Raw genomic sequence first — 14,475 nt, forward strand, 5'->3', positions numbered from 1 at the left:
GGGAGGAGACAAGAGCAGTAGCATCACTTCCCAGGATTCAGAGGCCTCAGGAAAGGATCTGAGCCTAACAAAGTGAGAAAAGTTCCCTCAGTCACTTAGAGCTGACTCTTTCCTCATTTTACAATTCAGTGGATTTTCTGCAGTGATATAGTCAGAGGTAGTTATGCAAATATATGCAATTCAGGACTCATTTCAGAATAAATAAACCTAAATTAAAATTAATGGGGAAAAACACCTATCAGAAACAGATCAAGGATGGAACACTATTTTATTTATTTATGTGTATCTTTTAAATTAAGAAGCAGGGAAGTACACTGATTTTTTTTTTTTTTTTTTTTTTTTTTTTTTTTTGGTCTTGTTTTTGGCTGAATAGGAAAGGACATTTGAAAATTTCTGATTGGTCACAGACCATACAAATTATCCTTTGGTGTAATTCCAGTATTATTATTATCACTGCAGAAAATCAAGCAATATGATGAAGGAAGCCCAGGAGAAATACATTTGATTTATTGAGCCTTGTTTTTGTTTAATCACAGCTTGAAGGGGTTTAGGACTGCATTCCTGCTGCGACTCTGATGTTTATCCCCAGTCAGCTTGATGAGCCATGTAGAGTGGGGTTGGGGGTGGGGAGACCCTCCAATGAAAGATATTAACAGTGAAGCAGCTGAAATTAAACATGCATTTCTGTTACTGGAACAGAGGAGGGAAAGTTCTCTCTTTTTATGAGGGGCGGATGGAAAAGGACCTTTGCATCAACCAACTGTTTATAGACACCTTAGGCACTTCATGGTAGACACGTCGTTTTCTACCTAGATGATGACAATATACAGTATTTAATTAAATGAAGGTGTTTTGTCCTATAGATACGACCAAAGTGAGGTAGGCATGCTTTTCATAGATATTTTGGTATTCCAGTGGCACTATAAAAAGAGTTAAGGATCCTATATGTTAATATTTGTTCCCATGGAAAACTGCATTTCACATGGATTGCCGTCTTGATTGGACAGAAGAGAAAAAAAAAGGATTTGATTTCTACAAAGTTAAAGTCCTTGTAAGAAACAGGGGATTTAAGAGGGCATTATCTTTCTCTGTCAGCCTCACACATCAGCTATCCCAAGTCTCCATGAACAGCTTTTCAATTTCTACCAGCAGAAGCCCGAAGTATTAGTAGTGAGATAAGCTATAGTCTCTATATTGGATCTAAAGAAGCTATCTACAGTCTATCTACAACGTCAAATCAAACCCGGGTCATTCTCCAATCAACAATTCAGTGTGTGGGAAAAGACCAAGTTCAATAAAATCCAACGTGCTCCATTCCAGGTCCAGACTGTTTTTCAATATCCAACAGCTGTCCTTTGTGAATCGTGACTGACTTCATTTTGTTCCATGTTATATACATCATAAAGCATGATCAGATAAATATGTGAGTTTGTGGCTGCAGAACTGCTCTCACAAAGGCACAGTGACAATGTTCCAAGCTCATCTTGGATGGAGCATGACCTCTTTGAAAATGTTACCCGTTGGGACAAATGTGTATGTGTGTGTTTGTCACGTCAAGATATCTGCAAGATGGCAACATGATAAAATGGTGTCAGTCTTTGCAGCAAAACTAGAAGATAAATGTCTTAAAATAATTGTGGCATGTCAGGAATTCAAAATGGGATATTTTCCACGAACACGAAGTTTCATGTCAAGTCTAAAAAACAGGCACATTTTAAGTCTTATTTTTAGTATCTGGGATAAGAAACAGATTTCATTAATGTTTTAGGGAACAATTTTATTCAACAGAGTTCTTCTAAAAATAGTTTGGACCCTTCTTAAAATTTAAGAATAACTTTTTTATTAAGCTGTCTACTTGATCCTTGAAACCTTGCAATCCTCATTGCAAATATAATTAAAATAAGTTTGCATATATGTGAATACATACATATGCAAAACATCACGTTATTGACACTGAACATCCTCACCGAATTCTGGCCTAATTTTTAGTTCGGATGAGTGTTAATGATACATGATCCATGTTCAAACTTATAAAACAGCAGCTTTCTACCTTTAATTCTCAGCACATTTCCTTTATAGTGTATACAATAATCTTGTTTAATTGGATTTATTTTTTCCACACTAGGCCCCGCATGGCCTACTCTCCATTTTTTCTCAGGTCTTTGAGTGTTATTTGCAAATCAGTTTTCTGGAATTTAATTTCAATGGTAGGTTGGTTTCATTTCAGAGTTTTTTGTATTGTTTTAATTTTATTTGCCAATTTGCCTTTAAATAGCCTTAAGCTAGAAGGCTGGGGCTGTAACTTGCATCTAAATGTGATGTAGGAGGCAAAATTTAATTTGAGTGTGTGGAAAGTTTTATGAAAAGGAATACAGAATGACTACCTTATTTTTTCATTTGTGTTTTCTAAAATAGTCATGGTTAAAAGGGAAGGTCCTCAGATTAGCCAAGATTTTCATAAAAATGAATGTCCTTGTAACATGGCTGAGTTCACACTTCGACAGCACTAGGTAAATTCATTTCTACAATTCCAAGGACTTCAGATTCAGGTTGTATAAGCCTCCAAATGTGAGGGTGGCCAGTTAGAGGATTCGTATTTTTATGAGCTGCAGAACGTAACTGGCTGTGTTCCAAACATGTGAGTCCACAGTCACCTGTCATACATACTAATTGAAGAGAAAATTGCTTTCTGAGTTTGGCGTCATCTCGCCAGCAACTGACCAACTTAAGTCAGATGACAGGTCTGTTACAGGCCTATCAGCTGGTGTGGGGACAATGGATGGACTCTCTTTTGAAGGTTTAAAGAAAAAAAAAAAAGATTTCTATTGTATGTGCATTTTGTGAATCTGTGTCCCCCGGTTTGTGTTGTGCACATTATAGATGATGGAGAATGACCCAGCAACAGAACTACAGTCATAAAAATCATACTGACCTTGAATGGGATGGGGGATTGTGGGTGAAACACGCTCTATAGGGGAAAAATAGTAAGCATCATGGAGAGTTTATATAGATCTATATCTACACCTCTTTCTATATATATCTTACTCATGTTTAGCTACTCAGATAATTACAAACAGAAGAATTTCCAAGCTTATAGGATTATATCTCCGTGAAGCATTTGTCTGTTCTTCCTGCCAACACCGAAGTATCAGAGAGCTATTGGTAAAATTTTAAATCTAAAGCCTTTAAAAAAAATTAGCTAGAGTAGGAAACAACATCTTATTGTGGTAATCCTACACACAGGATCCTACCCTACAGTGAAAAAAATCACTACCGAAATTACAAGTTTTTTGGAGGGCTGGGTTGAAGGTATTTAAATTAGTAGTGATCACATTCAGTCATGCGACTTCGTCCTGGTTCTGGTCTCTTTAACTCATGACAGATGGACCCATGATAGCTAAGGATTCTTTTCCTCTCCCTGAGCCCTACAGCTCATGTCAGCTTTAGCCAAGTATGTAGGAAATTTATTTTGGGAAATACTAATTCAACTTTTCCCTCAGGTTTTTCTTCCATTCTAACACCAATGCAAGGGTAATGCCAGGGAAATAAGTAAATTGACATGATATATTTGTATTTTGTCTCTTCTTAAATGCCACCCTCTTGTGATAATACAATCTCACCTGAGATTTGATCAACCAACCAAATTTACTTGATGATACACCCTGTTAAGTAAGAAAAAGCATTCTTTTTAAAAAATTTATTTATTTAAGAAAACGCATTCTTTTGAACACTTGAGCTTGAGCTTACGTGTCCCTCACAGTCCCATCCCCAAGCTACTGATCATAAATTGATCGTGCAAGCAGAGCTCAGACTTGAAGATATCCCCTATTTATCTTATCAAAACCCCAGGTTTAACTCAAAATCCTCCTCTGAGGCTCTTCCAGAGAGTGAGAATGGTGTATTAGGGGTCGCATGCATTTCTCGCTGCCCAGAAACCCTATAGTGCAATATAATTAGCCTGCACTTTATATCCCTCTTAGCTGTTTGGTTAAATAAGGACTAATGATAAATTGAAATCAACAAAAATCAAGATCGTATTCAAATTTGATCTGCCTTCCACCTCGTGCCTTAAGTTTAGGAAGAGTAGATTTTGCCTGGAATTTGGACACTCAGTACATCAGGATGCCAAGAAAACCTGGTCTCCTTGGAGAAGGAGCTTTTCTCTAGCTTGGCTGAAAGTTGTAGCTTAAACGCCAAAGTTTCCTAAGTGCATTAAGATGGAACAGGTCAATAATAGCGCAGTGAACAATTGTGTCTTAGTTACACAAGTGTCAAGTAGAAAAATGGTTTAAGCCTCCACTGGTTACTTGGTATTAAGTTTCCAGCTTTGAAAATAAATAGCTAAACTGCTTTCAGCATTTATGGAGCAGCTGGGGACTACTGTCCCATACAATACTCTATCTACTGTATTTTATTTTTATTATTACTATTATTATTCAGACCGTTTAAATGACTTAGCTTAATATTTTCTCATCACACTGTTCACAGCTGGGTAAATGCACTCTGCCCTCATTTCCACAAGACCATTTATATCGCTGAAATCATCTCACCCACCCTCCTCTCATCGCCCTCTCAACTGTTTCTCAGCTTGTTACCATCATCTTAGCTCCACCCTAATTCTCCTCATCTTAGCCCTACCATGCCCCACTGGTTACTCTCATTCTCTAATTCCATCTTACTTATTCGTTTAGATGCTTCCCCACCCCAGCTTTTTGTCCTTATTCTTCCCGTCATCACTCTGCTGCATTTTATAATTCATGCCCAGGGTTTGTGGGCTCTTGGAAGAGTGCAATGGGAAGTGACATCACTTAAAATGGAAAAGAAATTCTTCAACGTTTGAAATTCAGAAGTAGGGGAGGATAGGAACTTGGCTGCTATGCGCTTTGTCTTTTGGCTATTAACATATGAGGAAGTCAGCAGAGCTTAGCAGGTGATTGGAAGGTTCTTAGGAACAGAGCCCTAAGGTTGACCCCAGAAACATGGGCTGTGGCTCTTAGTAAGACCCTTAACTCTGATCATCAGTTTCTTATCTGTTAAGTGTGCGTGTGTGTGTGTGTGTGTGTGTGTGTGTGTGTGTGTGTGTGTGAGATTGGTTGATTCTGCTGGGACACCATGAGATAAATGGGGCATTAACACTTAAGAAGAACCTCTGAATTAAAAGCACTTAAATGACAAAGGCTGGAGTTGATGATAAGGTGTATATATGGAGGTAATTTATTAACTGAGATATGATTTTCTTTTCTTTTTCAATGGGTATTGCGGCTGTTCTGTAAACTTTTTGGAAGTCAGCACCTTCCACACCTATTCTTGAAACTAAATTATGTCCCAATGCCCACCTATTTCTTACTGTAGCCACAGAGAGCCCTTGTAAAAAGTTTGCAGCCAGTCTTTCAAACCGCATGTGGTAGTGTTCCAGTAGCGGCTCACATTGTTTTATTATGTGTATGTGGCATCCAGACATAGCTGGTTAAGAGGCTTTGCCAAGTCTTAACTAGCATCATCAAGTGGTATATATTTAAACCCTGAACCCCTGAGGTGATAACTTAAAATGGTTTCTAAACAAGTAGGGGAAGCCCTCATTTTAAGGGCTCTCTCTAGCGCTGGGTTGCTTAGGTAATACTTGAAATTTAATCAAGTATAGGCTTACAAGTTAATGATCTTCTAAAATTCAAAAGAAAATTTGAAAACCTCCTACACACTGATGTGGTATGGCTCAGTGTAGATTTCTCTGCGTTTTTATTTTTTTGTACTTAATAGCTTCAAAATGCCTTCCCAACCACACATTTCTCTAAAGCAGAGGGTAATTGATTAGTAGGAGTGTCTGTTAACATGTGGGAATATTCCCGTCCTGGGGTCAAGCACTGATCACTAGGCTGGAATATTAGTTAGGAATCACAATGTGCCAAAGATAAATCAACAGTTTAACTAATCTAGGGGACCCGTGTTGGTGGGGGTTAATGGAAATGAAATGGGAGGTGGCCAACACAACGTCTGAGTTGGGAAGGGATGTGACAATATTTAGTCCCGGAAAGACCTTAATAAGTAAAAAAAGGAGAAAGAAATTATCTATCTCCTCACTTCCAAACTACAAAAGATACATTTCCTAACATTTTCTCCACATACACAAACTTAGGTAACATATTGATCTGGAGCCTGGATTTTGGAAACAGATTAGTCGTTTAAATCCCAGCAGCTTTACTTAGTTGTTCTAGTTGCTTAACCTCTTTGTGTAGTGGAGAAGTAGGAGTCCCTACTAGGACCGACAATGAAACGAGATCATGCATGTTAAATGTTTAGCGCAGGTGCAGAGCACCTTGTAAGAACTGACTTGATCAGAAGTGACCACATTAAAATCATCACCCTATCCTTCCTCCCTATCCATTGTGTTAAAAGTAACTCAACATAAGCATGGAAACAAGATAGGTTTCCTTTGTGGGTGCATTGTAGTCATCAGTGTGGAAACAGAATCTGCGATGTTCCATATGCTGGGGATGGACCTTCTCTTGGCATCAACAGAAATCTTCCTGCATGTGGTGCATATCCCCACAGCTGAGGAGGACTAAGGAGCTGAATCTTTGCTGGTACACACTGTGCTGTTGGACTAATGTGTTCAGAAAAATTACACAATGTAATGCTTTTCCCAGGATGGAGAAAAATATATAAAGTTGGATATGATACAGCCTGAGGTAGTACAGTTCTTGATAAAACAACGCTGGAATGTGTGGAGAAGGAAACAAAGGAGAAAGGAGTGCTTCCATTGGCTTACGAAAAAATTACTGTGAATACAATGTATTCTTGCACTTTCATTTAATTACCTTGACCCCTCTGGAGAGCAATATTTGAATAGACAGTAGAGAAGTGTATGTAGGTATGAGGTGGAGGACAAGAAGAATCCGTGACCGCAAACTGACCCTGCGTAAAAAGTCGGCACGTGTCACTGAGGTGGACACTGGAAATGTGCTGACACCCCTGTGAAGATGGATAATCGCGAACTCTTTCGGGGCTCTGGCTCTCCAGCTTTCCTGGCATCCTCCTTCTGGCTGGCGGCAGCTCACCAGCTGCCTCATCTGCTCTGGACCAGCTGGGTCAGCACAGCTCCCCGCTACCCTCACAATGCTCTCTGTCAGGGCTGCGGTAGCCGCCCCTCCCAAGCATCTCTCCCCTTCTGACTCTGTTCTGTGGAAAAGTACCGCCACCAGCAGTGTCTTCCTTCTTCCCATTCAACCCACCTACTTTGAGTCCAAGTAATGGGCAATCTGTTCACTTAGGTACTTCCTTCCCCCCCGCCCACTTCCCTCTTTTCCCACCTCCTCCCACCCTCTTCCTCTCTCTTTCTCTCTTGCCTGTGTGACTAGGGTTCCATAGAGCTGTATTCCCAAGGATTCAGCTATGATGGCTGTCACAAGGGGCCTCCTTGTGGTCACAGTGGGGTAGACATGGTGGAAGAGCCCTTTGGGTTGGTTAAGAAGCGCAGCTTCCCCCTTAACATGTCCATACTTGGGTCTTGGGTCTAAGAAAGAGGGCAGTAGTTCCACTTCATCTTCATCATGATGCCTCCGAAACTTTCCCGTACGGTGGGAAACCAGTTACAAACCCAATGCTGACGCACGTGCTGCCCAATGCAGAGTTGATGCCTAAGAGGGCTGCTCTGCAGAGGGCAGTGTGGGCCCACAGGGAAACAGCACACCTTTAATTATGGTGCCGTGCACTTCTCTATCGTATAATTGCAGGTGAGCTCTGTGAAGTCACAATGTGATTATGATACACTTGCCCAAGTCTGTGATTCTCAGCTTACAAACAGAGATTCTGTAAGATTCTTGGCATTTCTTAATTTTACGGGTGGGTCCTTTAAATGGACTTTTATGAATAGGGCAATGGTATTAGAGGGCTGGAGATTACCCTTCATCACACCAGCACACTAGCGGTAGGTATCTCCATTATCTCTGGCCTAGCCCACCCTTCCATCCTCCTCCACCTTCCTCTCTCCGTCTATAGGTGTCATTTTACTATTTGAAATATATTAGCACGCTTCTTCTGGGTGGGATACAAGGAAAAATGCTTTAATGCAAATTATAGTTGTTCACTTTCTCTAACCCAACGGTTCCACTTTCTGTATGAAACCTCTTATTGTCCCTACAGAACCTCTTATTAAGTGTATGTCGTTCTACTTAAGCAGGTTATGTTAGATACGTCAGAATCTCAGATGTAGACTGGAGGCTGTTTCCCCCCTGTTTATGGAATCCCTGATGTCAAGAATGAAACAAGTAACTACATTTCTTAATAAATACCTTCTCAATTGTCTTGAGGTATTAGTGTCTCTAGCCGAAATAAAGAACACTACTGATGTTTGGTCTTTGGAGACAAGTAAACAGGGATATGAATTTTAAACTTTGTATTAAGATTCATATGATTTTAAACTTCAAGTGTTTGTATGACTGTATGCCATCAAACAGTGATAGGTTGAAGTCAATGGGAGTTTTGGGTGAGAAACTGAAGCCCAGATTTAGAATAGTTTGTGGTGGTTGTTTTTTATAAGCAGAGTTGGATCTTGAACAGTTATAAAATGGCTTTAATACTTCATCTCAAAAAATTGATTTTTCTCCTAAAAATATATATACATATATATATATTTTTTTCTTATAGGCTCGTCTAAGTCAGATAAAGCAAGATGGAGATGTCTCTCCTGGTCATAGTATTTCTAGCTTTTCCAGCTGAACATGTGCAGAAAAAAAAAATTCCTTGTGGTTTGTTATTCCAAAATAATAATAGTAAAAGGTGAAAGATTTATGTGATCTGAAGAGAAACCAGAGCATCCAAAACAATAATAGTAAACTTTTGGACTATCTCTTTTAGTCAAATGAACTTTCTGGCCCAGCATATGCTAACTCTTTTGTTTGTTTTACTTTCTCTGATAAACATTTTCTTATTCCAAATTCCATTTTCTTAGTCCGAGTTTTGTGATCAGCTGCATGGGACTGATCACTAGAGAACTACATAAAAGTAAGAGATTACTAATGGAACTGTAGACTTGCTTTCCTATTCCAAATGTATCATCTTCTCCTAATCTCACCCCTCATCCTTCTGTTTCTCAGGGGGCATTTGTGCCTATGCTCATAGCTTCAGGGCCAGCAAGGGAGGGGGTCAGATAGCTGACATAACAGCTACTACAGAGTCAGGCTCTGACATGGGCTCTCCTACAAACACCAGGAAGTTAAAACAACTGAGTCCTCTTCAGTTGGCCTTAGGATCTTCTCTGGTCTTTGGAAATGCTCCTCTCTCCTACTATTTTATCTCTTCCAAAAATATGTCAGATAAGTAATGTTTCCTGCTGTCATAGAGAAACCTTTCTGCAGCCATTTTTCTTCCTTTAGATTTTGTATCATGTTTTAATCATTCACTCTATCATTTCTCCTGTGTTGTTAGAATACACTTTCTTTTCCTAGCCTCTCCCTTCTCCCGGTACCTTACCCAGTACTCATGGAATTTTTCTTCCTCAATCACTCTTACTAGGGCCATTTTTTAACTGCCATCCATGTTCCAGGATCTTACATCACCTCTGTTCCTTAAGGAGATTTCTGTTCTTTGAATATTCTTACAGTCAATCAACCAGGGGGGAAATAAAACAAAACAAAACACAAAATTAAAAAAAAAAAAGTGGAAAAGCGACAACAAAAAATCACAACAAGGTAGTTATCAAAAGTAAGCCAGGAGATGGAGACAGAAGTTATTTCATTTGTGAATCCTGCCTTATGCACAGGGATCAAGGGCCTGTGTTTTTGTTTCAGTGACTACATTCTTATTTTTGTGTAAGTTTACCTTTAATAGGTAAGGTAGATGATAAGGTAAGTCAATGATATTCGAGTTTTCCACTGGAGAACTAGTTGACTTGTTCTCCTGAGTCAGACCCTACTTTGGCATACTTACTGAAAAGGACTAGGCTGGCATTGGTGACCCCCAGATTGTTGGCAGCCACGCAGGTATAGTTGCCATAGTGCTCCTCAGTGACGTTGGTCACCGTCAGGGAGGACTGGCCCTCCGTGCTCTTAATCTCAAGGCCATTAGCGCTGTTTATCCTGAGTTCAAAAACAGAAGAGTAAAAAGAAACACTGACGAAGACTTGGTGCAGTAACCCCTTTTTCATCATGATACTAGAGGACGTAGAAAGAAATGTAGTAGTTAGAGCTTGTGGTTTCCTGCTCAATTCCTTGTTTTAATCATGCAACCCCATATCATCAGAATCAATGTCCACTGACAGAGAAAACTCGGGAATGGATGAGTTTCATCGGGCTTTGGTTTCTGCTACAGGCAAGAAAGACATGCAGGTCTTTCTAGGAAAGTTAGGAAAATGACCCATTAAGCACCTATCTCCCTCTTTGCATGTAACCTGAATGCCTTGTGGCTTTGGGTTAAGAACTACATGCCCCAAAGCACTTGATACAGAGATGAGAAAAAGAAGAATTTAATAGTGTTAACCCACATCATGACAGCGGAACTTAGTTCTGTCCCCAAGACCACCTGGTGGAGCGATGGGGGCCCTGCCCATTTGGCACATACCTGGTGTCATCCCGGTACCACTCAAAGTCAGGAGCAGGCACTGCCGAGGCCTCACATTTGAGTGAAGCTTTCCTCCCTGTGGTGGCTTCGTTGCTCTTGGATTCTGTGATAGTGGGAGGATCTGTAGAAAAGACAGGCACACTGTTGACACGAGAGTCAGAGGTTGCTGCTGAATTTCCCTGCGAGATGGACTCAGAAAAGATGATCTGATCTGAGAACTGCACGAAAGGAATAGTCTTCAAGCCTCATTTACATGAATTTTGTGATCAGCTGAATGGCACTGATCACTGGAAAATGAAATAAAAATAAGGGATGATTAATGAAACCATAGACTTGTTTTACTTAAATAGGATACTTAATAGGGTTTTATGGAGATGGAATTTAGGATTTCTTTCCCTTCTCCAATAGACTATCGATTGTTTCAAGCATAGATTATAATATTTAGATGGTTTTTTCTTTTCATAAATTCAGAGGTGATACCAAAGGACTTGGGATTTTAAATGTCTAATTTGAACAATTTTTCTTTCTCATCATTATTCTTATCACCATTATCGTTATAGTTTGAGATGGTAGTAAGAAGTCTGGTGAAAGTAATAGAGGATTAAAGTTCTCCCGACATAAGTTCAGCCTGATATCACTGCAGGGATTCAGAAAAACAAACAAACTAGTGTTAGATGCTGACCTTTTCTTTCTAAGTGTTTCCTTATTGCTAGGACTCAAGTAAATTGTGCTTTTGTGTGTGGATGTGCAATTGAAGCGCACCCTGGCGCAGAGAAGCCTGCCTGGTGTGTCAGTTTTCTGTGCTCGCTGGCAGTTGTACACTTGATATGTTCTGCTTAGAGTTGGGTGTGCAAAACTGTAGCAGCCTTGAAATGAGCTCAGAAACACATCTTATATTCTAATTTGCCATGATTCTTTCAAACAGTCCTACAGAGGATGGAACAAGCGTTTACAGGTCCAGACAGCTGAGCTGGGGTGGTAGACACAAGCTCTTGCCTTGATGATGCTGTATTTGTACAGGTTATGGACCTTCAAGGAGAAAAGGACTTTTCCGTCCAAAGGTCATTTGGCAGGAAATGGCAAGTTGGCTCTTTGCACAAATCAAAAATAGACCCAAACAGTCTATTTAGATTTTGTAGAGGAAGAAAGCTCATTTAGGGAAATTAGCAAAGTAAACTCTAGTATACAAAATTCATTTAAATCTCTGCTCTTCAGCACTTGGTCTGGCTCACTCAGTTTTGATTTTTTTTTTTTTTATTTTGTTTTCATATACAAAACTCTTTTCCAAGTTCTCTGCCTATAGAAGACTCTGATCTTAGTTTAAAAGGACGCATAAAACCATGAGGTTAGTCTGCAGTTTTCTCTTCCATTTCATTTTCATATCAGCTTGGACATCTTGAAATTACTGCCAGAGAGAGTAGGAGTTAAAGCACATTTGGATAAGCATCACTAGCCATATGTAGACAGATGTGCCAAAGTGGGTGGTGGAAATGGCTGTTTCATTTTAGACCCAACTACTCATTTTTGTAAAGACACAAAAAAGTAGCCAGATGAGTGGAAAGAACCCTGGATTGAAAGCTAGGAGTCCTGGAATTTAATTTCAGTTTGGTTGCGTGGACCTCCCATCACACAGTTTATCTTACTGAGCCTTGGTTTTATTACCTATAAAGTGAGGGAACCACACTTTAATGACCTCTACTAACCCTTCCAGCTTTAAAAACAAAAACAACAGCAACAAAAAAATCCAAAAAACACTTCTAGTCAAAACTGCCCATCTTTCACAAATGGGCAGTTGGTATCATCATGACCCAAGTGTATGTTCAAACCCATAACTCATTTAACCCTTAAATTATTAACTTCTAAAATTATAGCTTATTTATCTGTTCCATGAGTTAGGAGTCAGGATTAACAGTCAGAAACAGGAAACCCGAGGTCAGATTTTGACTCTTCTCTTAACCAGAACTATGGCCTGCCCAAGAGTCTACACCAGTTTGAACTTTTTCTTTCTCTTCTTTTGAAAGAAGGAGTTAGCTTTAAATGATCTCCAAGGTTCCACTTAAAATTCTTTCATTTGGTGATTTGCTGTACGGATCATTAGAACACATTAGTTCAAAAGATAATGGAGTAATGGGTGGTAGTGGTGCTGGTGGGGGAGGTATTTGTATAGAGATGGGGCACTGAACAGAGGTTAAGAGCTTGGATTTAACGTTTGATAGACATGAGCTCAAATCCAGGCTCTATATCTCACTGTCCTTCCTCATTACAGAAGATCGTGCTTTGTCCAGAGTCACTTGGCCTCACCTTCCTCAAATGAGGATGCTGGAACCAGAGGCAGGGAGGTTCTCTTGGAGAGTACTGAAGGAACCCAAGAGAGCCTGCACTAGGTTTGTGATAAAGGGGATGGAAGGGAAAGGACAGAATTGAAATTGAGAGACATGAAGCCTCAGAATTGACAAGAATAGATGTGAAGGATGAGGGAAAGAAGGAGTAATGTCAAAGGTAACACCCAAGTTTCTGGGTTGGGGATTTAATGATGCCATCCGCTGCGGAAAGATCCGTAAGCAGAGAAATAGACGGCCATGAACAAATACTAGCTTCCCATCCTTACCTCTTCACTGTAGGAGGTTCTGAAGCTGCCAATGACTGCACAATTTGTAGCATGCTGGCCAAAGAGATAATCTTGATTGTGATTCTATTGGTTTGTTTAATTTCTCAGTGTGTCAAAGGAGTTTTGACCAGTGTTTGTGAGTTTCTGGAGCCACATGGTTATGAGCGACAAACCCTTTTTGCTAAACCAGCCCTAACCTGGGTCTGACTCCGTACTTTCCATCACCTCCACCCCTGGCACTCATGTCTGTGGCAACTCAACATAATAATGCCATGGTACATGGCCCCCAGCCCCTCCACCATGGGATGAGGAATCCATCTTGTGGGAGAGTTCTTCCTCACTCTGGATGTTTCCTTCTATGTGGTGGGAGCTTATTTAGTATACCTCCTTGTTCTGAGACTCACAAGGAAGGAATGATTTTGACTGAAAAGTCTGGAAAGAATAAATGAGATTTCTTTGGCCCATCTCTTTCCTTGCTTCCTTTTGGGACCAACCTTCTGGCAGGGAACAGAGGTTCTCCTCTGCTTCTCCACACTAAACTCTTATTTGGGCTCTCTCCTTCCTGCTCTCCGGTGAGTGGCCTGCCCCATTTCAAGGCTGCCATGACTGGAGAGATAAGTCCCCCACACTAAGTACCACTACTAACTATCTTAATCTCTCATAATGGGGGCAATTGGGCCTCTCATACATCTCCTTTACTTATTTCTCCATTAGTTTAAACCTGAATAACTATGTAGTAAGTTACTTGTTAGCTCCTCAGAGACACCAGGATGGGAAAGGTGATAGCGAATTAGGGTTGAACACTTTTAGGTGCATTAATTTGAGGATAGGATGACACTGGTCAATTACAAAGGCCAAACACTTGCTTCTCTCCTTTGAAAATCTAGGATGTTTCTCCTACCAAGGTAAATTCACAGATAATGATAAATGTACAAAGAAGTCATTGTTTCCAATATTCCTCAGATGACACAACAGTGCAGTTCTGTTCACTCATGGCTTATTGGAATGAACATTTCAAAATTCATTTGTAATGAATTTGGTATAGGTGAGGCTAAGAAAAATTATTATAAATCACATTGCAGCATGCCTAGGATAGTTAAAATAATAGATGTCCCTGCTCAAAATATTGTTATAATAAAAATGTGGCTTAATAAAAATTCTGCAGAGTTCATTGTTATTCTTTATGTGACTTTGGAATAGCCTACAATTTTCAAAAGACTCTTCCAGTCTTTATTACTTCAAAATGCTGGGTTCTGAAAATATTAATAAGGCCTTTCTTCCTCTTAAATCACCACCAACAAGAGTTTTTCAAT

General features: G+C 39.9%; 1 protein-coding gene across 2 annotated transcripts in view; it reads right to left on the reverse strand.

Annotated features, from left to right (window-relative positions):
- LSAMP (limbic system associated membrane protein) overlaps nt 1–14,475 on the reverse strand; it is a gene marked incomplete at its 5' end in the record, with an annotated part of 646,638 nt that overhangs the window by 22,971 nt on the left and 609,192 nt on the right. The window contains 3 exons of one of the 2 annotated variants that reach the window (XM_080815634.1): nt 2,933–2,968; nt 9,925–10,073; nt 10,555–10,675. In XM_080815634.1, coding sequence (XP_080671760.1) covers nt 2,933–2,968; nt 9,925–10,073; nt 10,555–10,675 — 306 coding nt within the window. The remainder of the gene's footprint in view (nt 1–2,932; nt 2,969–9,924; nt 10,074–10,554; nt 10,676–14,475) is intronic. The other variant, XM_080815635.1, reaches the window with a different exon arrangement.

This window comes from Martes martes (genome assembly GCF_963455335.1).
Source record: "Martes martes genome assembly, chromosome: 1".
NCBI lineage: Eukaryota > Metazoa > Chordata > Mammalia > Carnivora > Mustelidae > Martes > Martes martes.